This window comes from Danio aesculapii, chromosome 24, assembly GCF_903798145.1.
Source record: "Danio aesculapii chromosome 24, fDanAes4.1, whole genome shotgun sequence".
NCBI lineage: Eukaryota > Metazoa > Chordata > Actinopteri > Cypriniformes > Danionidae > Danio > Danio aesculapii.
In genome coordinates this window covers 15,339,865-15,366,040 of record NC_079458.1, presented here as the reverse complement: position 1 = coordinate 15,366,040, position 26,176 = coordinate 15,339,865, and the positions used below count along the sequence as shown (strand labels likewise).

Sequence of the window (26,176 nt, the reverse complement as noted above, 5' to 3'; positions counted from 1 at the left end):
TGCTATCATGCCAATATGGACCAAAATCTTTGAGGAATATTTACAGTACCCTGTTGAATCTATGCCACAAAGGATAAAGGCAGTTCTGAAGGCAAAAGGGGGTCTAACCCGGTACTAGTAAGGTGTACCTAATAAAGTGGCCGGTGAGTGTATTTACTAACACGAACAAACAAAGAACAATACATTTATTACAGTATTTGTGGTTATTTAACATTAGTTAATGAAAATACTGTCGTTTTATTGTTCGTTTGTTAACATATGACACATGTAGTAATGGATGTAAAGCAAAGCATGGAACGCTAGGAATCTTGGTAAAAAGGCACAGGTATACGACTGCTTTACGTTCATGTTTATGAGTTTTAGCTCCTGGTTTAAGGGAAAATAAGGTAATTTGGTTTATTTGGATTAATGTTTGGATTAACGTTTGATTGTTGATGTTGGCTTAGTGTTTTAATTTTCAGGATTCATATGTGTTTGTTTATTTTCTTTTATAGTTATTACGGTGATTCATGATGCGTAATAGTTCTATGAAATGTGAGCAATAAATGAATCGTGAACCATCAGTGAAAGACTTTAATCTTTAATCATCTTTTAACCAGGATGCTACATGGTGCATTAACTAATGTTAACCAGCATGAATTTGGATGTTAATAGTGCATTAGTAAATGTTGTACTATGATTAATAAATGCCATACAAGTATTGTTCATAATTAGTTCATGTTAGGAAATACATTAACTAATACAACCTTATTGTAAAGTGTGACTGCAATTTCATGGCAATTTGTCCAATTTTGAGTTAGTAACTTATTCATATTGATTTGAACAATTTCATTTGCAAATTTAAGTACGATTTGCTCATCCCCCAATGAGAGGTAAGTTTAGGGGTGGAGTTTAAGGGAACACCTTTTAAAATTGTTCTTTGGCATACTAAATCTGAAACAGTATGAACTTGTAGGAATTAGCCACAGTACATAAAGTAGTTACGTTATGCCTTGACAAAAACTTGACAGGTCCGAATCTGCTCATCTAACAGTGCAATTTTTTTTTCAACTTTTTAGTTTTCATCAAAATTAACGTGCTATTCATTCATTAGATGAGAAGATCAGAGGGGGCACATTCACAGTTTCACCATCTGATACTGATCCACCATCATACTGATCCAAAGTTCTCTTTTGTCATTTAAACAAGTTATTTTTTTAAATTTGGGTCTGATGGGAAACATTGTTTATCGAAAGACACTGAAGTATCTAAAGTGTTTAAAGATGTTAGTAAAGTTGATTCATAGTTTAGTTGATGTTTTCTGCAGCAGAAGTTTGGTCATTCAGTTACATTGAAGAGTGACTGCAAATGTTTATCTGAAGCTGATTTAGCAACATAATACAGTTTCTTCCCTGCATTCATCACCCGATCAGTCGACAGTTTTATTTCATCACAATAAGCCCCATAACACACAGTGAAAATGGGTAAAGCAGTTCCTTAAAGGTCCTGAGAAGTGCTTTGAAATTTGATGTTTGACGTAATCTTAACTGAAACATGAAGAGAGGGCGAGCCAATAGCGTTTAGTTGTTCTCACAGCTCTGCCAGTGAGAGTGGTTGACCTCAATGGCATCAAATGTGAAGCATCTTGAAAGGGGCAGGGCATGTCAGATAGAGAGATTTGTATTGGTCACGATTTCATAAGAAACTGAAGTTTGAGGTGACGTGAATAAAACGGTTGATCTTATTAGACGGAAGTGACAAACTGCAAGCTTTTTGTTTTTATATCAGTTTTATATTTTCTAAACGTGAATTTTGTCACTGTTTTGTTGCACACTAGCTTATCAATATCCTAAAAAGGAGCAATACTGAAACTAACTAAACTAACTTTATTTTTATTTCATAAGACCTTTAAAGCTGAAAACACTGAACTAATGAAATGGCAAACCAGAGTCCTGATCTCAACCTTATTGAAAATCTTTGGAAAATCCTTGGTGACCAAGTAACTACAGTTTTAGTGAACTGTGGATAAAGACTGAAGATCAAGATGACAGCAGAGACAAGTGATGTCCTGTGAGAGGCTAGTGATTTCTGTGTGATGTCTTATGAAAGATTAGTGATGTCTGAGAGACTAGTGATTTCTGTGAGATGTCTTATGAGAGATTAGTGATGTCTGAGAGACTAGTGATTTCTGTGAGAGACTCGTAATTTGCTGAAGTCATTCAAAAAAAGGCTTCTATACTCTTCTTACTAATTAATGACTGGTGATTTTTGATCATGCTACAAACATTGCTGTTACTAAATTTTGATCACTGTGTTTTCAGCTATAAATAATTGTTTTTGTTGAAGTGACTTGGTTATTTTGTGAAACACAGTATAATAATTGTATACAATTAGTTTTAAATCCATGGTATATAGTGTAAACATAAAATAATTCATATTTTGAGCAATGAAAATAAAATTTCCTTTAGTCTTGATCGCCACTTTACATTGTTTGTCAGTATATTATCCTTCTATCACACCATGACACCACCCAGACTGATACGCTTTACATTTTCACAAATATTGGTCAATATTAATTTAAGACATAAGGTCACATCAGGATGTCCAATGAGTTTAGCTGCATTTTTTAAACTTAAACGCAAAGTAAATGGAAATACAAAGTTCCGTTGTCAGCAGTTTTCTAACTGGTCTAGCTTTGTTCTTGCACAGCTTGAGAAGTTTCTAAAACACATTTTTAACCTGAAAGGGAGAAAAAAGACAATCATGAGATCTTCATACTTATAATGTACACCATAATAATGATTTCATACAACAAAGATAACATGTTTTAAAGGAAGCACTATTTACATTTTTCTGTCTCAAAATTGCTTAATGTTTGACTTGACATTTTTATATTAGCAATTGGTGAGTGAAAACTTTCTACATCCATTTGTTTAGCATATAGGCTAGAGAATGGAAATCAATATTAAAGCCACCACGCTGATACAGTGACAACAAATGCAGTTCACAGTTTTGCACGCACACACACACACACACACACCTTTTTCTTGCTTGTTCAAACTTATTTAACTTAATTTATTTAAAACTTTATTTTAAACTTATTTAAAATGAACTGAAACAACAAAAATATTAGGATTTTTATAGGACAATTTAATCGTTTTATGTAAAATCCACTTAAATTTATTAAGTTAACTTAATCTATTTGTATTGGGGCAACATGAATGAATTGTGTGGAGCCCAGCATTTCTTACAGTGTGTATTAGATTGGTCTCAATACAAATCAGAAAATACAGTTTTTTTTCAAATGCTGTCATTTTTAAAAAACCAGTACTATTAAAATGTGAAGTCATTTACTCGGATCACAAAACATTTCTAATACCAGTAAATTTAGAAACCAAAAATTAAGAAATTTTCCTTTGGAGTGGCAAGAAATTAGTGTAAAATGCAAGCATTCACCATTCTAACTTGTTTTTGTAGGAGTAATATATATAATATAAAATATCTATATTCATCACTACACCATAGTGTGGTGATATCAAATTCTCATTTTGGAGAACTTTCAAGTTCCTCATCTTTCTTATGGTCTCACCTGCTTTTGTCTTCTCTTGATTTGCATGTCTTGTTGTTGCTTTGCCCTGACCTCTTCCAGAGTTAAGCATCCACCTGCAGAAGTGGCAAGTATGGTTAAACAAAGACTAAGAATTATTATCTTCAATGAGAAATATTCATGTACAGTATAGTATATTTACTCATTGAAAAACATGTCTGTCAAAAAATGTCATAATCCAGATATTGCTTTTTTTAATATATATATTATTTAAGAAAGTAACATTAACTTGCAATTTATGAGTCCCCAAAGACCATTGTTTAATCTAATAAAAGCTTCTACTAAAAAAAACATCACATACTTCTTGGATGTCCTGAGGGTGAGTAAATTAAAAGGATATTTTTTTATTTTTGGTGAACTTTCTCTTCAAGTATTTGTCATGGTTTTATTTTTGCGTGTATAGCTCCCTCTAGTGGTTGTATTAAAAGATTTATTTCGTGTTTCTTCAAACAGACTCATCAGCAAGCTTCTCAAATTTGTTTTCTGACTTGTTTGGTTGAATGACTCACTTACCCACAGTACTAGGAGATATGGAAATATAACCCATGGCCCGACTCAAGCGCAGATCCTCCAGAGCTGCCAGTTCTGCTTCCGCTTCTGTTAAACAGTGAGTCAGTGAGTGTTTAACCTTCACGACAGCTTTAACCTTCCATGATTTAAACAAGCTACATTTTTTTAAAACAAACTTTTATTTTGGTCATTTTGTCAGAACTTCAGTGTTGGAATCTCATGTAAATATATGTTGATTTGAGGATGTAATTTTATATTGAAGACAAAGCAAAAATATGGCAAAATGTTTTGACTTTCTGTTCTGATTCACTTTTTAATGTCTTTAATTTGTGAAAAACAAACACAAACCTTGATAATTAGAGCTAGATTATTCAAAAAAAAATGTAAATGTAATTATTTATTCATTCATTTTCTTTTCGGCTTCGAACCCTTTATTAATCTGGGGTCGCCACACCAGAATGAACTGCAAACTTATTCAACATTTGTTTTACACAGCGAATGCCCTTCCAGCTGCAACCCATCACTGGGAAATAAATGTAATTATATTTAAATATAAATACCAACTACATTAAAAATATTACTTTCAAAACTAATAATTAGGGGACATTTTTATTGAGAACTACACTAAAAGACTTGATAAAGGATAAGTCTAATAATGAAACACTTTAGAGAAATGATTACGTTTAAAGGGACAGTTCACACAAAAATGAACATTATTTCATTACCATATACTCACACTCAAGTGGTTCTAAATGTTTATGAGTTTCTTTCTGTTGGGCACAATATAAGATATTCTGAAGAATGTTGGAAACCAGCAGTCTTTGAAATCCATATTAGAAATATATATATATATATATATATATATATTAAAGTCAATGGTTGCTGCTTTCCAACGTTCTTCAAAACATCTTCATTCATTCTTCATCTTCAGTCTTCAACAGAAAAGCTCAAACTGGTTTGGAACAATTTGAGTGGAATTCTTATATGGACTTAAACCCTTGTGTAAATTTACTACCCTTTTGTTATGTTCGGGATGAAAACATTCACTGAATTAAACTACTGTAAAAATGCATCAGATGAATTTGTTTTTCTCTCTTTTTTTTCTTGCATAAATCTGTTAATCAACTTCAGTCCTGATCAAAACTACTAAATTGTTTAGAAAATTACAGGATTTTTTAACTCTTTAATTGCCAAGTTCACAAATGATGTCATTGATTTGGTGCAAAAACACAAAATGACGCATTTTCAATAAAAAAGTAATTGTGGACTGGATTTATTTTTTTACAGTCAATCACAGTCTTGGACATGTGAACGATTAGTAACAACATTGGCTGTGAGGCATTGTTAGATTTTCATTTTTTCTCCCTAATTTACTGTTGGTGGCTGTTTTTGCCTCATTGACTTTCATTATAACCACATTTAATGGTGCATAAACACACAGACTTTGTTTTTGTTTGCTCCATGTAGTTCTGAGAGCTGAGATGCCTATTTTGATTTTCTCAGACACATAAAGGTAAGTGCGCAAAGGTCACTCTCACATAAACACACTTTAATTTGCTGTTTTACTCCATGTAAAATCCAGAAACTAAGCTTGTTTTGCACAGGCCTATCTAAAGGGTTAATGGGGCCAACTGATAATCAACAGTAAAAATGACAAATTTTACCTCATCCCAACAGGTAAAATCACCAACAATTAAAACTGCATGATTATAGGGTGTCATGGTTTTGTCATTTTAAAAAATGTGGTTATAATGTGGTTATAAATTAAGACCTAAAATCACCCCAGAGTGGATGAAAACATCCCTAACAGAGTACATACATAAGAGAGTTAAAGATTCTTCTTTTTCACACCTTCATTTTTAAGAAAGAAAGAAAACTAAGTAACATTATACCTACTTTGCTGAATATCTTGCCTTTTCTTTGGATTTGGTGCAAATACTGTGAACGCTTTCTGACTGTCACAAAAACAGAAAATAGTCAATATACCAAAAGCCATTTGAATAAACAAAGCAAGCTCTAAATCATTTACTATGGCAATTAACCACAGTTTAATGCTGCTGCTTGGATTAAGTCCTGATCCACCATATGTTTCTGAGGCCACTATAGCAGTCCTACCTGTGGAATTCATAAAGCGCATGAGAATATGTTTTTGGCATTGGCTGTTCCTTCGGTGCACATTTTGACGGGTTTGTCCCCGGTGAAGTCTCGGCCGGTTTCGTTTTAATCGCTTTATTGCTTCTCTCCGTTGTTTTGGGTTTGTACTCCGTGTGATGGGTGCATCTTGGGCAGCTCGATGCCCTGTTTTTGCGGTGAGCAGCATCTCCCGTTCTCACTGCGGGTGTTGTTTCAGCTGGATTCGCTTTCTTGTTCGGATGCTTGGCTTTCGTTGCAACGGGTTTCGGTTTTAGAACTCTCGTGTCCGGCATATTTACAATGATATGTTATCATTGAGCCATTCACCTATCTTTAACCGAACAAATATCCCTTTCTTGAATGTACCGGTTTCAACCAGCGAGATAAATTCGATGTTTTCATTTAGACGAACTAGAATCAGAGAGATATAAGAGAAAGTCTCAAAGTCGTGCGTGTTGGGTTTTGTGGACAAACCCGCAACCTCGTGTGATCCGATTAATGAGCTCAAGGCACACTGGCCAATGTGGTGACCTCACGGTAACCTAGTAACCAGGCCCAGTAACCAATACTACCGCAACAACATGCTACTTTGTGATGCTACTACTAACCTATTTACAGTCTATGCTACTAACGTTATACTAATGAATAACAGAATCAGTATTGATTTGAAATGCTGAAGAAGGTCACTGGTTTGAGCCCCGGCTGGGCCAGTTGGTATTTCTGTGTGGAGTTTGCATGTTCTCCCCTTGTTGGTGTGGGTTTCCTCCAGGTGCTCCGGTTTCCTCCACAGTCCAAAGACATGTGGTATAGATGAATTGAATAAGCTAAGTTGGCCGTAGTCTATGCATGTGAATGTAAGAGTGTATGGGTGTTTCCCAGTGATGGGTTGTTGCAATCCTGCTTGACTTTTAGCGATTGTGCAGTGTTGGGCAGTTCCATTTAAAAGTAAGCTAATAGATTAAAATCTTAAGTCACTTAAAAAAACCTAAATGTGTTACTTAGTTACTAGTTTTTAAGCAAAGGAAAGTGGATTTGTGTTGTCATTTTTTGCATTTTTTTAGACTAAGCTAGGCTATACTTTTAAAAGTTGTAAAAGTATAGTAAAAAATAACTGCATAATAACCATAAAATAAAATTCCCAATATAGGAAGCTATACAATGTTATATTTGTGCAAATACATTGCTCTGAAGCCAAATTTGTAGCTTCTAACAAAATAACAGTCCAAAAACTAGTACACCCAAATTTATATGTTAGAAAAATATTCAATATAATTGTAAAAAAAGAGAAAAAATCAAGAGAAGCAATATATATATATATATATATATATATATATATATATATATATATATATATATATATATATATATATATATATATATATATATAAATTTTGTTGAAATTTTATAGGTAGTAATTTATTATTTTTGCAATATTTTGCTTGAATTTAATTGTATTGATTTTAAATTTCTAAATATGTTTGGTGACTAAATTATTATTTTAACAAATATATCTGTTTAATAAATCATTTTTGTTGAATTGCACAAAATACATTGCCTCTATTATTGAGAAATGGATAAAAATATTCATTTTCAAAATAGGGTGTACTCAATCATGCAGAGCACTGTATATTAACTCATTCATTTTCTTTTCGGCTTAGTCCCTTTATTAATCTGGGGTCGTCACAGCGAAATAAACCGGCAACTTATCCAGCACGTTTTCACGCAGCTGATGCCCTTCCAGCCGCAACCCATCACTGGGAAAAGCACTGTATATGTTTTAAATAATTTTGATTTTACAAATATAAAATGCTTGAAACTGCGATGGCTTTTTTGTGATGAACAGGGGTGAGGTAAGCAGCCGCTTAGGGCCCCGGAGAGGGGGCCCCGGCCAATGCCAAGAAGCCTGCAATAATTATATAGCTCTTTTATACATTTTCTATCATATGTTGTAGAATCTGTCTATAACAGTTAGGAATTTAACGTTATTACTTTTTTCAAAGCGGGCGCCCCCATGAATAGTGGAACGTTCCTTTCCTATAGCACATGCAAATATTAAAATAATCACAGCTATATGGCTAATTCACTGTACATAGTTTGGAACATTGGTTTTTACTTGTGAATGTATTGTATTTAGTTTTACATAAGGAAGATAAAGGTTCCACTTAAAATATACTTTTAACATGCAGTTTATTTCTAAATATATATATTCATATCTACAAAGAAAATAAAAGTGATTTTTAATGATACTCTTTGAACTCCTGTGTTTAAGGTTCCTGTTAAATTTGAAATTGTGTGCCTGACAGTTTCTTGTAATGCTTAAAGTCAGGATGCGAATTGCAGGAGGGTTTGGGGGGGGGGATTGGCCCCTCTAATTAATGACCCCCCATGACATCAAAAGTATTCACAAACCAGGTTTCTTGTAAAATAGGTTTTTATATCTGCAAAAAAGACAAATTGTACACTTAATATGTGTAGTTTGACCTACAATAACCTCTAAAATAGTCACTAAATATCCTTACTTAAATACATTTATAAATTTGATTCACTGAAGCATGTATTATACTAAGGAAAACCCCCACAGTAATCAATGTGTAATTCGCACACTGCTTAAAGGGTATCTCGAATGATTTTCAAGGTTCTTTAGTAGAAAAGTGATTTTCAGATTATGAAAATGTTTTTTTCACATTAAAAAGATAGTTTCCTGAAAAACTTTTCACACAAAAGTAGCCTACTTTGTTGAACTACAAAGTTCTGCGGCATCACTATAAAACCCTCTTTTTATTTCTCTGGCGCCTGTATTTATTAAGATTGTGTGCACACAAATGCAAGCATTTAAAGCTGCTGCAAAGTGCACAGATATTTCCTCGTATATTGTGAAAAGCAGAAGCGCGCGGTCCTCCTACACTGTAAGCGGTGCTCTAACATTCGCCGCCCTGATGAATTTCTATCGGTCTCTACTTTTACCTTTGACGCATTAGGACATGACGGGATTGTAGCAGTCGCTGAAAACGGTCAGCGTGTGATGGGAGATCTACATCGTTGACTTCGGACAGGTAGGATTACCATCCACGGCCATTTATTAGTCACAAAAAGATGCATGTTTTGGCAAGCTCTGCGACCGGCTCGGTTGGAAGGGAGGAGCGCGCACGCTCGCGCACAGAGAGCATCATCATTTTCCCTTTTGACTTTCATTTTGTGTATTTCGAATCGCGGCAAGTTACGCTGATTTGTCGCCGTGTACATTTTCGTGCACTCGGTAAAAGGCAGCCGCTTTTATATATCTATGACGACGCGCCATCATTTAGGGAAGTGCAGGTCTTCAGGGACGCGCAGGGGGCTCTAGCTGTCACCGCACGAACACACGCCCATTTTCAATATATGACCAAAATAATGAACATTGGATGCAAATGCTCCTACACTGTCGTGTTTAGCGGGCTTCCAGTACGACCTGTGCGTTTGTTTTTAGTGCGAATTCGGCAGCCCCCGTATAGGCCGTCGTGATGCTACGACAAACACGGGGATGTTTTTGGGAATCACAGTGGGTATTTATTCACAAATGACTGCGGCTCGCGCATAAACATTGAAAACACGCGTGGCTTTCTGGCACCTGTGCGCGCCGCGCTTCTTGCTATGTGTCCATTAATGTCGTCCAGCTTTCACGGTTATCACACCGAGAGTCTGTTCAACCTTTACGCTCAATAACTACACCAATGCTTCATTTACACCCGGGATTTTTATGCCTATGGCTCGTATGAGACAAAGGGCAGAGCGTTAGTCGTGGTTACGGTACAGGCATGGCGCAATATCACGTTATTAATGTAGCCCGTGTGTCTTGTTTTTAGCAGAAATGCTCATATGCTTCGTTTTTGTTTAGCCGCGGCCTGGTGTGAGCTCCAATAATAACACACAGTACAATTTGGGTTACTTGCGTCAAAAGCAAAAACGTGCATGTGGTTGTATGAACTTAAAAACACAGTGATGACATTTCAAGCGCTACGGGACGTGTTTTGGTGGTTTCTGTGCTTTATTTACTTGCTAACTGAATTAATAAATCACGTGATGTTCATATATTGATCTACTAATGCAAAGCACATAAACACAAACACACATGATATGGGTTGCACATTTGTAAAGTAATATATTAAGCATTGATTTGAATTAAAGGCAAAAACACAAAAGAAATAAACTAAATAACATTTTTGTGGTTCTATGGTGATGTATGTGGCTGAGGATGTAATTTACAGCTGAAATGTTACTTTGTTAAACAGAATATATAAATGTGTAAGTTTATTCAGATGGAATATTGGTTTAATGTCATTTTCAGTCTGTTGTCTTTTACACAAATGTTTTACAATACGTGGGTCAAAGTCGAAAAGGAGTTTTGTAGCTCTTCATAACATAGGAATGTTAAATGTGATACAGCTTTACATAATTTCTGTGCATTTAATAAGAACAGAATAGGAATCATTTGATGAATATTTAAAGATCCCTGCTATACAAACCACTCGGTTTTTGTCAGAAATAACACGTTAATCATTTAAACATGTAAAATTGATCTTTTTTTTTTATTTGAATGCGTTTTCTCCGTTGTTCATATTTCAACATTTTTCCACAAAAGATTTTTTGAAATATTTAAGTTGCATTTATTTGAATTGAAAGTTTTGTCTTAAAGATGGTAGCATACATATTAGTCATGGGCCAGTATAAGTTTCTGATGGTATGATAACCTTGGATAAAAATATCATGGTTACACTGTATTGTGATTATTACTCTAAAATAAGTTCTTTTTAAATGTCTTGGTAAAAAAAAAACTTTTTTCCCCGTTGAACACGATATATTTTATTTTAGGAAAAATGTATAATATTGTGGAACAGTAAACATGTCAGGCTAAATCATTTAAATAAATCAATGACTTCTACTATTTTTATTAGTTTCAAAAACTGATTTCTTTACAATACATGAAAAAAACACTTTAAAAACCTTTACATATACCTTAGGAATGGTATAACAATATTTTTGTAGTTTTAATACCTTGATTTTTCCAAACCGCGGTAAGCCTAGAAACAAGATATTGCCCCTTGCCTAATACATATAGTTGTTGTTTTCCAGTGTAGGCCGTTATAGGTAAACTATGTTCATAGTATAGGTATGCTTTGTTCAGTTTAGCATTTGTTTTTGTAAACTTCAACCTTTTTATTACACATTTACGACAGCATTTGGAACTGTATGATAGCTGAATCAGGAAACTGCTTGTTTGTCTGCTATTGATTTGCAGAATCCTGTTGTTACATATTTATATATCCCACTGATTTAGAATCAGATTAAAATGTTATTTTCTGATAGAAAAACAGTACCTTTTGATTTAATATACAACCTAATTTAAACCTGATGCACTGTTAAAAAACAGAATGAAACACATTACAGGGTATTCACGGAGTCTTAAAATGTCTTAAATCTTGAAAAACAAAATTTTAAGCTTTAAAAAGTCTTACATTTGCTGAATCTTTTTAAAACAGGTCTTAATTTTCCTTTGTTCACGTATAGCTATTCAAATCTGGCCATCACTGACATTCCACCTCAATAAAACTTATAACTTTTTATTTAAAAATGTTATTTTTAACTCTATTTAGCATAACTTTTTAATTATTTTTCTTACAATAACATTTGTTTTATAGTTCTCCATGTATTTACCTCTGAGGACACTGACCTGGACAGATATTTGTGCATATGTTTAGTTTATTGTTGTTATTAAAATAAATAAATAAATGTTTTATTTTAAAGAACAGTTGTTAAAAACAAGTGTGTGTGTATAAAAACTAGAGCTTGCTTGTTTTTAGTTATTATTTAAAGTATGTTGATAAGAAAAAACAAAAAACTTTTTATGATTAAATAATAATTATTATTGTACTATTAAATGTATTAAATTAAATATTTGTTTGATAGGTCAAATAAAAAAAATTAATTTGGGCCATTAGAAAAACTCCATAGCATTTAGCCCTGTATGAGTCTAAAATTGAATTCATAATGGTTTTAAAAATGTCTTAAATTTAACTTTGTGAAACCTACAGAAACTCTGGTATTATTTACTCAAGGAATTCTTCAAGGAATATGAACCAATTAAGAACACTGTATTTTATTTACATTATGTTATTTATAGCATGTTAGGTTCATCAACTAATGTTTACTTCTGATCCTATATATACAGTTGAAGTCAGAATTATTAGCCCCCCCTGAATTATTAGCCCGCTGTTTATTTTTTTCCTTGATTTCTGTTTAACGGAGAGATTTTTTTAAACGCATATCTAAACATAATAGTTTTAATAACTCATTTCTAATAACTGATTTATTTTATCTTTGTCATGATGACAGTAAATAATATTTGACTAGATATTTTTCAAGACACTTCTATACAGCTTAAAGTGACATTTAAAGGCTTAACTAGGTTAATTAGGTTAACTAGGCAGGTTAGGGTAATTAGGCAAGTTATTGTATAACAGTGGTTTGTTCTGTAGACTATTGAAAAAAATAGCTTAAAGGGGCTAATAATTTAGACATTAAAATGGTTTTAAAAAACTTAAAAACTGCTTTTATTCTAGCCGAAATGAAACAAATAAGACTTTCTCCAGGAGACAAAATATTATCAGACATACTGTGAAAATTTCTTCGCTCTGTTAAACATCATTTGGGAAATATTGAACAAAGAAAAAAAATTCAAAGGGGGGCTAATAAATCTGACTTCAACTTTATATAATGCTGAGATGAACTCAAATTCAGAAATATTGTTCATGTTAACTAAAGTTGGCAAAAAAGTGGAAACCTTATTGAAAAAATGTTTATCTCCTAATTTGTGTTTTATATTTTAATATTTTACATGAGGAAAAAATATCTGGAAAAGCGAGGAACATGAAGATATGAATGCAAAAGAGCTTTTTGTTATATAGTTATTATAATTACAAATGTAGCAGTATAACTCATGTATATGGACTTTTTTATGTCACAAAGCGTTATGGGTGCCAAACAATTAGTCAAATTCAGTAGACCTCAAGGTTTCTAGTTTTTCTTTGTCATCTTGTGCATAAGCAGAGTTTATTTCAAACTGTTTGGTTGACTTAAGTTTCTTCTTACAAGGTCACAAGACAGGCCCTGTAAGCAAATACATTAAAACTGTTGGAAATTTGCATGTTCAGCTTGAGTCCATAGACAAATTACCTTGGCATGAACTTCTGTAGATAATATATCTGTTACTACTGTCAATTGCACTGAGATGGGGACTTTTACTAATATTGTTTAGCTTGTGGTAGTTTTAGTAGACGTGCATATTCATGATGAACTTTCTTTCAGCTTCTTGTGTCCAGATTCTGTGGAACAATGGACAAGGAGCCCCAAACGAAAGCAGAACCCAGTCAAACAAAGAGCACAGTCAACACCACGAGCACCACAGCGGTGAACCCTTCCCATCAGGCCAATGGCACCCCGAAATCTCCTCCTGCGCTCACGACTGTGACCACCTTCCACAACCAGCCATCTCCAACCAACAGAAAAGTGGTGCAGGTATGAGTTTGCTCTTTGTTACCAAACCAGCTCTGTTAGCGATTGGATACAGACATGAAAAGGAAGAGTATGAATGCTACAGAGAAAATGTATGTAATAACTTTGAAGGGATAGTTCATCCAAAAAAAAACTGTACATTTACTCTCCCTCATGTGGTTAAAAACTTTTGTGGGATAGTTTTTTTATTTTATTTTGGACACAACAGAAGAAAGGTGACATGGTGGCGCAGTGAGTAGCACAATCGCCTCACAGCAAGAAGGTCGCTGGGTCAGTTGGCATTTCTGTGTGGAGTTTGCATGTTTTCCCTGTGTTCGTGTGGGTTTCCTCCAGGTGTATAGGTGAATTGGGTAGGCTAAATTGTCCATAGTGTATGTGTATGGGTGTTTCCCAGTGATGGGTTGCAGCTGGAAGGGCATCCGCTGCGTAAAAGAAATGCTGGATAAGTTGGCGGTTCATTCCACTGTGGTGACCCCAGATTAATAAAGGGACTGAGCCAAAAAGAAAATGAATGAATGAACAACAGAAAAAGATACTTTGAAGATTGTTGGAAATCATGAGTCATTGACATCCATAATAGAGGAACAAAAAAATCTTTGGAAGTCAATGGCTACTGGCTCCAACATTCTTTAAAATGTCTACCTTTATGTTTAACAGAAGAAAGAAATTTTAAACAGGTTTGGAACGAGACATAATTTTCATTCTGAGTGAACTATTCCTTTAAATAATTTAGTTGAGCTGGGAAGTCTCTGGGAAGATCTTTAACCAAAAGAGTAAAATAAGATTAATAGTACAGAATGAAAAATATTCATGAATTAATACAGCAATGACATGTTATTTCCACATTGAGGAATTTAGTTTAATTAGAAACTTGTAAATATTTTTACTTGGAATTGAAATACAATGAGGAAATCTAAAAGTAAGAACATTTTAAGAAAGTTAAATCTACTTAATTTCTGATGCTGGTGTTTCAATCCTGCACTGAGGAGTTTCATTATTTTGACAAGTGTATTTCCATTGATTTGTCATTTGCTTGTGTTGTTGGGTGTTGTCGCTTACTGTTTTTTGACATCTCTGGAGATCGTTTTGTGATCAAAATGACACATTCATGATCAAAAAAACATTGATTGTTGCTTCATTGTGTATTGTGAACCAAATATTGAAGTTAAGTACCTCAGTAGTGTTGGTGTGTCATATTGACCAACAAAAATCTACTGTGTTGTTTACTTAAATGTTTAAAAGCATGACTTTATTTAGTACTTATTTAATATTTAATACTTATTGAATATTATAAATAAATATTCTAAATAATATTATAAATAAGTATTGAATTAAACATACAAAAGAGAGTAAAATGTACTTAAAACAAGCATCAAATGAGTAAAACAAAAGTAAAATGACAAACTTAGTTGAGTAATTTTTAAGCCATTCATTTATTTTCCTTCGGCTTAGTCCCTTTATTTATTAGAGGTCGCCTCAGCGAAATGAACCGCCAACTTATCCAGCATATGTTTTTACACAGTGGATTCCCTTCCAGCTGCAACCCAGTACTGGGAAACACCATACACTCTCAAATTCACACACACATACACTACAACCAATGTAGTTTACTCAATACACCGCATGTCTTTGGACCCACGTAAACATGGGAAGAACATGCACACTCCACACAGAAATGCCAACTGACCCAGCCAGGACTCGAACCAGCAACCCTTTGCTGTCAGGTGACAATGCTAACCACTGAGCTACCATGTCGCCAAATTTTTAAGTCATTTTTGTTTTTTTATTCAGTACATTCCTAACTCAAATAGCTTTCAGGAAACATTTTGTCAACAATAAGTTTTAAAAACCTGCCTACTTTACTGTGTTATATAAACTGGCACTTGCAAATGTGATGTTGTTGTTTTACTGACTTGCTACTATTGTTCTTCAACAAAAACAATTGAATGTAAATGTTAATCCTGTACTACTGTCATAACCAGAGCTTTTCACAGGAGCAAAAATTATATTTTTGTACATCTTAAATGTAAGACATTTTTAAATATATCAGTGGACATTTAAATATATCAACAGACTACTGTACTTTGTGACAGGCTTCTGTTTTCAGATATGGCTGCGTGCTAATTTTATATGTCTGTATTTAAGCAGTGGTGGACAGAGTACTGAAAAATCTTACTCAAGTAAAAGTACTATTACTTGCCCAAACATTTAGTGCAAGTGGAGTAAATATATTAAAATATATAAAATATATATAAAATATTACTCAAAGTATGAGTAAGAAGTAGCACTTTTAAAAATACTCAAGAGTAGTGAGTAATACACTGTTAAAGTCTAATATGTTTACATGCAATTTGTGCGAGCATGTGTTTGAAAACGTAACATTCTGTAGTTCATTTAGTTATTGTTTAAGGCCGTTTCAGCCATCATACATCCGTCATCCAGTTTAAACAGTCTCTGGGTTATTGCATGTGAGGATTTTGGATGTCGTATTGGACACTTTTAATGCATTGACATGGTTAGCTGCATTTATATAGGACCCATGTCTAGAGGTAGTTCAGTATGGTACAATTTGGTTTCTATGTGTGAATTGATTAGACAGGAATCACAGGATTTGTTCTACTTTGGCCAATCCCATAGACAAGAAAAAAAATAAAGTAGTGACTGCAGATTGAAGGAAAGTAGTGGAGTAAAAGTACCAATACAGCACTAAAATTGTACAGTAAAAGTACACATTTTTAAAACTACTTGGTAAATTACAATCCCTGAGGAAAAACTACTCAATAACAGTAGTTTGAGTATTTATAATTTGTTACTTTACACCACTGTATTTAAGTCACCTGTAGTTGACTAAGTGACACTTCAAACAAGTGTCTGACAGAGTATTTGAAGTGATATTCTGATCATTACTTTTCACCGAATTTTCTCAATGGAGCAATAACGTTTTTAACTATCCAACCTGTGCAGATCTGAAAAAGCAGCGGTGGTCGGTGACCTTCTTTTACCACAGGATGTTCTAAATATTCACTGCAATGCTGCAGTCAAAGTGTGTGAAACATGACAAATAATATTTATTTGAATGTATTAAGGATTTTAATCGCTATTCAATATCATTTTCCATTTGCTGCTATTTCACTATTTGTAAATGAAAAGTTTATGCTAAAGTTCCTGAAGTGGCAGTGAGCCAAAATAAAAGGGTGGTCATTGTTCGCTTTCACTTTTACTCTCTTTAGTGGTTCTTTTACTGGATTTACTCTGTGTGAGTTTGAGCAAAATGTTAATAATTGTTTTATTCTATAAAGATCTGATAACATGTCCTCCATATTTTAAATGAAAACATTGTCATTTAGAGGCTTTTGTAGAAAGTAACAATTGTTTAGAAATAACAAATGTTTTCATTGAAGCTCTCTGCAACTCTCACATGGTCGCCCACTGAAGCTAAGCAGGGCTGCGCACAGTCAGTACCTGGATGGGAGACCACATGGGAAAGCTAGGTTGCTGCCTGAAGTCGTGTTATTGAGACCAGCAGGAGGTGTTTAACCTGTGGTCTGTGTGGGTCCTAACACCCTAGCATATTGATGGGGACTCTATACTCCTCAGTGACCGCCGTCTTTCAGGATGAGACATAAAACTAAGGTCCTGAAAATTCCCAGGATGTCTTTCGAAAAAGTGTAGGGGTTTAACCCATGCATGCTGGCCGAATTTCCCCACTGGCCTCTGTCCATCATGCCCTCCTAACCGTCCCCATATCATAATTGGCTTCATCACTGCTCTCCACCAATCAGCTGGTGTATGGTGTGCAATCTGGCCCAATATGGTCATCAAGGTGGATGCTGCACACTTGTGGTGGATAAAGAGATTCCTCCCCAAAAATGTGTAAAGCGCTTTGAGTGTCTAGAAAAGCGCTAAATAAATGTAAGGGATTATTATTATTATTATTATTATTATTATTATTATTATTATTATTATTTTATGTTATTCAAAAAATAATATACGTTAACATGTCTGAGCACGTCATCCATTTTGATATTATGTACTAGTTCATAACATTTGTATTTTAAATGCATAAGAAATAAATAGTTTGTAGAACGATGGTTTTACTCAAACATGAAACTAGAAAATTGTAAAAACTGAGAATTTCCAAGTTTTTTTTTTTTTTTTTTGTATTTCTGCAGTGTATATTGCGATGCAAATACAACTTCACCAGATGACTTAAACAGATTTACTAGGAAAGTATTCTTAATTTCAGATAATTAGGGTGATTTTGTAAGGTATATAAAAATATTTTCAACTGCAAATAATATATAACAAATACATTTCAAGCATAGATCAATACAATAAAGCAAAGATAAAAATGAATAATAGTTTTCTGGAGAGTCTAGCAGTATTGATGTACAGATATTGAATAATCAATACTGCATAGTCTTGCATGTAATCCCTATAAAAGTTACAAACATTACAGTTTCTTGTAGCTGGATGATTTAAACTCTGAACTATTGAAATGTTCGCATGCCTTAAAGGGATAGTTCACCCAAAAATGAAGATTTACTTCTTATTTACTCACCCTTCACAGGTTTCAAACATTTATGAGTTATCAAACACTTCCTTCTGTGTTCAACATAAAAAAGAAACTCGCAAATGTTTCAAAGAAATGAAGGGTGAAATGAAAATGGTGAGGAAAGATAAATTTTTTGGGGAACTATCTCTTTACAAATGCATGCAGATGATAAACTTTTACTCCATTATGATTAAACTCTGCATTGGTTATAATCAACTATAATCCTATCGCAAGATTGCATATTCTGCAATTTGACTATTGTGGATATACACATTGCGATATCGATGTTGAAACGATATATTGTGCAGCCTTAGTACGTAGTTTATATACAGCACTGGACTAACTAGCTTTCAAATAAAAGCATCTGCCAAAAGATTCAATGTAAATACTATAATAAAGTAATAAATATAATAATAATACATTAAGAGAAAAACATCATTAATAAAAGTTTATAAAACATACTAATAACTGTATATTTTACAACTTTTCGTCATTGGAATACTTTGTTTCTATTGTTTTTCGTCTTTCTTCAATGAAATAAATCACCTACCATGATATGTCCAACTCCTCCTTCAGATCAATCTGTCTGGGGATCGGCTGGCACCTTCCTTTTCACCCAGTGAGCGAGTCAGCCAAGCCTCATCGTCACAGCAAACCCCTAAAACGGTGCGTTTTCTTCAAAATAAAAGCACCTGCTTGAAAAATAAAAGCCCATATATACTCACAGGGACGTTCCTCTCCCTTTGTTTTTTTATTTTGTCTCCTCCGCCATCAGATTTCTCTGCCTAACACTCCAGGATCAACAGCTCTTGTTAGAGGAGGTCAGAGTGCTGTGACGGCGGTGCACAAAATCTCTCCGCAAACGCTGCTTCTGGGAAAGAGTCCGACCACCAGTCAGGCTCAGATGCTCCTGAGGGCCCAGATGGTAAGACAACCTGTGCTACTCTGCAGCATTTACAAAGGAAAATGCCAGCGCCACCTACTGTCTAGGAGTCAATTTGGATTTTCATTTAGCATTTTTTTGTGTTTGCTTTCCATTTGTATTGCTATTTTTATAGAGCTTACACACCGTAGCTATGTTTTCATCCACTTATTATATGTGCATTAGCATTATCGCATAAAAATGCTTTTGAAAATGCGCATACAAAACGTATGCGCTCAACTGAGTAGGGTAAAAAATGTGCATAAACTACAATGGAAACACATTTAACGAATAAATTTGATTATGTGAATTAAAAAAGTAATAGGATTTTGTTTTAACAGATCATGTGATGGGATAGCATTAATGGACAAACCTCTATGTTTTACATTGTAAAACATCTGAAGTGTTGTTTTTGTCATCATAATACACCTTTTAGTCAAAGTCTGTCATTAAAGTGGTTTGATGTTGTTACCTTCTAGAACTCTCCTAAAGCCACTACACTTTCATTGCATTTAAGCCCAATCCCAATTCTGTTTACCCTTACCCCTTCCCCTTCCGCTTAGTCCTTGAAACAGAGTGTGTAGGGAAAGGGCTACAAAATTTACCACTAAGAAATGGGACAACACTACTACACCTGCACACGTCAGCATACTGTATGTCAAAGCAGTTTCTTGCTTCATATGAGATCCACGACGGCGACTGCTGTAGTTATTCCATTTTTTGGTATTTATCTTCAGGAAATCATTAAAGGCAACAATATCATGTTATCATAAGGATATAATGAGGCAATAAGATTGTAACTGTAGTGTGTATTTACACCATGGCCATATTCAGCCATGTAAACACACACAAAATCAACATTAACGTTATAGCAGACACTGTAAAAAAGCTCATTCCCAGCCACTAGACTTTTCTGACAGGGTATTCGAGGGTCATCGAGTGACAGAATGTTGTGGGACTGCTATAAAAGAGTTATTATTAGGGACTATAGCGAAATTTAGCATTTTTATTTTAGCGTTTTTTTTTAAAGCATGACAGTAAACCATGAACGCCGTTATGAAGGTATTAAAACATGTGCTTGTTTGTTGTAAAAATTCGTAATAATGACAAATTATTAATTTGTGCATATCCTTCCATTTGCAGCCATGCTGCCATTGATGATGTATTTTGAGAAATTTTCGTACACCTTGGTTTTGAGTGTCGTCCTGAAAAATCTCAGTTTCAAGGGCTATTTAGCCCTTCCCCTTAGCCCTACGTCTTCAAGCTAAAGAGAATTGGGACACCCCTACCCATACCGCAAAATAAGGGATAAGGTTGGGATAAGGGGAAGGGCTAAGGGGTAGAATTGGGATTGGGCCTGAGGTGCAAGTAATTTAAAATTATATAATAAAAAGGCTCACAGTGGCTTCTACCACAGCAAATTTAATATTACTTTTTGATATTTGGCATCAGTTTATTAGAAAGTGATGACTTTTTTTTTGCAAATGTTTTATGTGGTCAATATTATTAGCCTCCTTAAGCAATATTTTTTTCGATAGTCTACAGAACAAACCATCATTATACAATAACTTGCCTTATTTCCCTAACCTGCCTAGTTAACCTAATTAACTCAGTTAAGCCTTGAAAAATATTATGTATTTATCATGGCAAAGATAAAAGAAATCAGTTATTAGAAATTAGTTATTACAACTATTATGTTTGGAAATGTGTCTAAAAGTCTCTCTGTTAAACAGAAATTAAGGAAAAAATATAAAAGAATTAAAATTTAACTGGAGGACTAATAATTCTGACTTCAACTATGTAAGAAAAAACCTGTTTCTAGCCTTCAATCTTAGGAGTTTTTTTTATTGTCTGTAGATCAACATGTACTTTACCTATACCCATAATGCAATAGAAGCATCCCCCCTTTCACACTCGGATGGAAACTTGCTCGTTTCTCTACTCTAAGTGAATGCGGTCCTAGACGTCTGTCCTGTGACCCACTGCACTGTTTACTCGCAGTCCTTCCTAATATGCTACAGACTGAAGCATGAATGTGCTGTGTACACATAAGCAGAGTCTCCAGGTTCTATTTCTTCAGAGCTCCTGCTCTAATGTGACCAGCTGGCTTAAGCAAACGGAGGGTTAGTGTGTAGAGGTCTGCGCTCAATGCACGCCTGCACATCTCTGATGAGGACAGACTTTACTCGACCACATGAAAAGCTTTTCACTGTGCTGTGAAGTTCACCATCACACCTACACTGCAGAAGCTCAACAGGCAGGAAGTAACAGCCTTCTATTTTGCACCACTGGGACTTTTTTCTTTATCGTTTTACCTTCTCTTTTTCAATTCTCTCTTTCTCTGTGCTTGCCATCTGGCAGTTGATTCTAACGTCTGCTGTGCGGCCTGATGTACCTGCCCTCTCCTCCTCCTTCTCCTCCTCTTCCTCCTCCTTCTCCTCTTCCTCCTCCTCTTCCTCCACCCCTTCCTCTTCCTCACCTCGGTTTCCCTCCACACAGGTGAGCTCCATTATATACGCTCAAGTGATAACAGTGGCGTTTTTCCAAATGCATGTCATCAATATTTCTCTTGTTCTTTCAGCTCCAGAGTTTGACTATCCGTCCACCTCCACCTGGAACTCTTACCATCCCTCCAAACCTGCCACTAAAGCCCACAACGTCAAGCCAGCCTCCACCGCTTTCATGCCCAAGGATACCAAACTTCCATCTAAGACCAAGCCAGCCAGCGAATGCTCCTGGGAAGGATGGAGCCACCAAGTCAGAAAGCCCGACATCTCAAACAGCTCAAACGAAAACACCTGTTCGACATCTTACAGTTCCACCACCATGTAAGTTAAGATATACATACGTACATGTCAATAGTGGATTATTCAGATTTACCAATACACCACTGTTAAAATTTGAAGATTTTTAAAGGAAGAGTTTTTAAAGAAAGTTTCCAAAAGCTGCTTCAAAAAATGCATGTATACATTTCTCTATATATCCGAAATATTGGCTGATAACCTAATAATCAATATCACTTTTTATTTAGAAGCAGAAGACCGAGATGTAGGCTGATAATTAAAATCATTATATGAATTATTCTTTGCTTGATTACAAAAACTAAACACAAATACAGAGAAGAGATGTTTTTATATTAAAGCAGGGGTCTTCAAACTCTGAGGGAGGGCTGGTGTCTTGCATATTTTAGTTCCAACCCCATATAAACACACCTAAACCAGCTAATCAAGCTCTTTCTAGGTATACTAGAAACTTCCAGAGAGGTGTGTTGAAGGAAGTTGGAGCTAAACTATGCAGGACACCGGCCCTCCCTGACCGAGTTTGGACAACCCTGTTTTAAAGCCTTAATAGCAGAAAAAAAGGAAAACTGCAGGAAAACATCACAAACTTTCTTTTGCTAAAATCATTTACAAATTGCAATTCTGAAGGTCTTAGCATACAAAATGCATAACATTTGAAGCAAAGTGTTGAAACTGGTGCCGTGACCCAGGTGGAAGTGAGGTTTAGGGAGGTAAGTGTTCCAGTTTGAACAGGGTGAGTCAAAGCGGTGAGGTTAACTGCTCTGCTTGTTTGTGGCACTATGTAAATATGTACTGCTCTTGGTAGAGTGTGTTGTTTATTATGGAGTTTTTTTTAGTTAGTGAATTGTCAGTGTCAACTTTTTAACTTTATTAAGTTTGGATGAATAGCATCAATAATAATATTAATTAATTATATTAATTAATATCGAATAATGTGATATTCAATACAGCAGCTCTGGATAACTTAGAACAGCAACCACAAGTCTTTCCATCTTCAAAAGTCTCCCTTGTTGTCTTGACAACATAAACACTGCAGGCACCTCAACGGAATCCCAGCCCCTGCTGTCATTTGATTGGAGAATGAAACAGACGCGAGTGACATAACGCGCTTATCCACTCAGAGTTGACTTTTTTCAACTGAGAGTGACTAGCAAAACGCGAGGCGCGCAGGCCACATAAGCAGCGCGTAAAACGCACGCGGCCGTTAGTAAACCATTCAAAAGAGGCGCCTCTCAACGCATATAGCGCGTTCGGTGCACCGCACTGCCTTTTTGTTGACAAGAAGCTGTTGTTAGGCAACGACTGAATTAGCTGGGTATTTTGCAAGAGTGTTGCTGTTGATATTAATATAACTTTATTTTCAGGTTCATTGTTCACATTAACACACTCTCATAATAAAATGACTTGGAATAACAAAGACTAAGATTCTTCCCTTTTATCTCATAGCTTTATAATGGTTGATATGAGCATATTAATACAAGCACAAATGAGATTGTTGTGAATTTGACTCAAATTATTTAATAATTGCTGGTTAATTGTGTTAATTTTTGTCATAGAATATATTTTCCATGCATACGTCCACTTTAAAAAGTTCTTTTATCAAAGATTTGTGGTTTTATCAAGTTTTATGATGATTGATCTGAATATTCTAAAAGGAGTGCAAATTAGATTATTGTAAATTTGACTGAATAGTAAACTTTAGGAATTATTTTTAATGTGTGAATACAAGATTTTTTCTATCAGACAATATCTTTTCCATTCTGAACTGTAAAAATTATTACATCATTGTTATTATTATATTTTAAGGGATTATTTGATTGTTTTTTATGATGATTGATAAGCAAATATAAATAGCAGTGCAAATTCATTCAAGTCAAAGACTTGTAAATTTGACTCAATAATAACTATTAAAAAATCTGTTTTGTGTTAATGTGACATGTTTCTGTTCGATATAACATGTTCTATGCAAACTGCCACTATAAATAAAAGTAATTTTTTGAAGGATTTGACATGTGACCCTTGTGGAGTTTGTCACATGACTGCATTTTGGTTCTTTTCAACTGGTTCGGACCAAAGCAATCAGTGTGGTGTGAAAAGGACCCAAAAACGGCAGAAATATGCTACAATGTATCATTTGTTGCCCTTGGTCTGGACCAAATGAATCGGTGTGAAACACAAAACAGATTTGAAAGCACCCTTACACTCCTTCTACAGTGCGTTTATGGAATTGCAGTCTTCTGCTAATTTGCCTGTTAAGTCAACCTTGCCCTTAGTGTGAGAAAATCCACTCAAATCTCCTCTTTTTTTTTTTTTTTCCAGCCCTGTATGCATCTGCACAGGCCCATGCCTTAGCGAAACAGAAGCTGAACAGCAGCAGTCTCAAAAGGCCCCACAGCCAGATCAGCATCCCCCAGCACCCCTTCAATCAGAGACACACACCACCTAACTCTCCCCCCGCCACACCAAAGAAGCCTCTTCCAGAGTTAAAGCGCTGCCCGTCCACCCAGGCATCCCAAAGCATATCGACACAGAGCGCTTCAGTGTCTATCACAGTTCCCTCACCTGCAAGGGCTCATCTCACACCCCCAACCCTGACTTTGCCCTTGAGGTCTTCCTCTCCCGGTGGCTCCTTACTGGCTACAAAACAGCTGCTGAGAATTGCATTGTCCTCTGCATCAGCCCAGTGCACCAACGGCCAATCGAAGACAGCCACTGTGTCCCCGCCCCATGATCTCATCCAGTCCAAACCGCTCCTCTCACCTGTGCTTGCCAAACCAGAGTGCCCTACCCAGCCGCTCCTGACTTCAAATACTTGTCCACAGCTGGTGCAGCTGTCGCCCTCCAGACAAACCACAGTGGCCACTCCTCTCATCACCACCCCTCCACTAGCGTCTCCTCAAAGAGCATCCCCTCCGTCTCCAGTGCTGCCCCTTGTGTCTACCAGCAGCATTCTTGCACCGCCACAGTCCCCTTTGACCTCACAGAGTCCCACACAAACCACAGAAACATCGAAAGAGCCAAAAGACAGGAAGGAAGAACAAAAGCTGGGAAATGTACCGGAACAGACTCCTCAAGATCTGAAATGTCCAGCACCCCAAAAGAAAATGCCGCAAGCTGTGAATCAGCTGCCAAGCGAAACTTCTGAGAAGGTAATTAAAAGATGTGCAAATCTCAAAGCTCTTATGTTCCATTTCAAAGAAGCTAACCTTTAGCAGCTGGCTAATATGGGCTTTATAATGGCCAGTGACATTTAGGATGTGTTCACACTTGGCAGGTTTGGTTTGATTAAAATGGAGCGATTGCTCTATTAGTCTGGCTCATTTGAATAAGTGAACATAGATGGCTGAAAAGACATAAGATCCGAACATGAAAAGAAAGAATGCACAACCACACCTATTTATTAATTGACGTAGTTACAATGTTGCTGATAGTTTCCTTGGAGAAGATCTTCATTAGTGTCACTGTTTTAACTTCATTACAAATTATGAGCTCTTCATAATTTCTCAACTGATTCGTACAAATATCGTCATGTAATGTAATGTGTATTTATATATGGCCATACACCCAAAGTGCTTCACAATCATGGGAGGAGGGTCTCTCCACACCAGCATCAGTGTGCAGCATCCACTTGGATGATGCGACAGCAGCTACAGGACAATGGTGCCAGTGCGCTCACCATACACCAGCTATGGGAGATTGGACAGACAGTTATAGAGCCAATTTGGTGGATGGGGATGTTTGGGAGGCCATGATGGGTAAGGGCCAATGGAGGGAATTTGGCAAGGACAATGGGGTTACACCTCTACTCTTTACGAGAAGTGCCTTGGGATTTTTAATAACCACAAGGAGTCAGGATCTCGCTTTAACATTATTATTCGAAAGACGGCGCTCACTGACAGTATGGTGTCCATTTTACTATACTGGAGAATTAGTACTCACACAGACCGCAGATTGAGCGCCCCCTGTTGGCCTCACTAACACCATTTCCTACAGCAACCTAGCTTTCCCATGTGGTCTCCCATCCAGGTGCTGACAAGGCTCAGCCCTGTTTGGCTTCAGTGAGTAACCGGTCTTGGGCTGCAGGGTGATATGGCTGTTTCATATCACATATGTAAGCACAA

General features: G+C 35.6%; 2 protein-coding genes across 4 annotated transcripts in view; one reads left to right on the top strand and one right to left on the bottom strand.

Moving 5' to 3' along the window:
* Positions 1 to 2,447: 2,447 nt before the first annotated feature.
* zgc:194621 (uncharacterized protein LOC795037 homolog) lies at positions 2,448 to 6,729 on the bottom strand. The gene is made up of 5 exons (XM_056450560.1): positions 6,212 to 6,729; positions 5,993 to 6,051; positions 4,100 to 4,183; positions 3,569 to 3,642; positions 2,448 to 2,718 (listed from the first exon to the last, which is right to left on the bottom strand). Exons 1-5 carry the CDS (start codon positions 6,520 to 6,522, stop codon positions 2,701 to 2,703), a joined length of 546 nt encoding a protein of 181 aa, XP_056306535.1. The 5' UTR covers positions 6,523 to 6,729; the 3' UTR covers positions 2,448 to 2,700.
* The window catches only part of si:ch211-230g15.5 (polyhomeotic-like protein 3), a 32,070-nt gene continuing 11,474 nt past the window's right edge, over positions 5,581 to 26,176 (top strand). Inside the window, exons 1-7 of one of the 3 annotated variants that reach the window (XM_056450558.1) lie at positions 5,581 to 5,609; positions 13,571 to 13,780; positions 18,909 to 18,998; positions 19,108 to 19,257; positions 21,616 to 21,753; positions 21,836 to 22,082; positions 24,375 to 25,204. In XM_056450558.1, coding sequence (XP_056306533.1) covers positions 13,598 to 13,780; positions 18,909 to 18,998; positions 19,108 to 19,257; positions 21,616 to 21,753; positions 21,836 to 22,082; positions 24,375 to 25,204 — 1,638 coding nt within the window. In that variant the 5' untranslated portion in view covers positions 5,581 to 5,609; positions 13,571 to 13,597. Of the gene's footprint in view, positions 5,610 to 9,201; positions 9,283 to 13,570; positions 13,781 to 18,908; positions 18,999 to 19,107; positions 19,258 to 21,615; positions 21,754 to 21,835; positions 22,083 to 24,374; positions 25,205 to 26,176 lie in introns of those variants that run through there. The other 2 variants (XM_056450557.1, XM_056450559.1) reach the window with 2 other exon arrangements.

Bases quoted from the DNA above. Each gene is read 5' to 3' on its own strand.
- zgc:194621 (XM_056450560.1), bottom strand. From the start codon at position 6,522: ATGCCGGACACGAGAGTTCTAAAACCGAAACCCGTTGCAACGAAAGCC. The intron at 6,052-6,211 runs GTAGGACTGCTA...TTTTTGTGACAG, and splicing joins GCGCTTTATGAATTCCACAG to TCAGAAAGCGTTCACAGTAT. The intron at 4,184-5,992 runs GTAGGTATAATG...ACTGTTTAACAG, and splicing joins AAGGCAAGATATTCAGCAAA to AAGCGGAAGCAGAACTGGCA.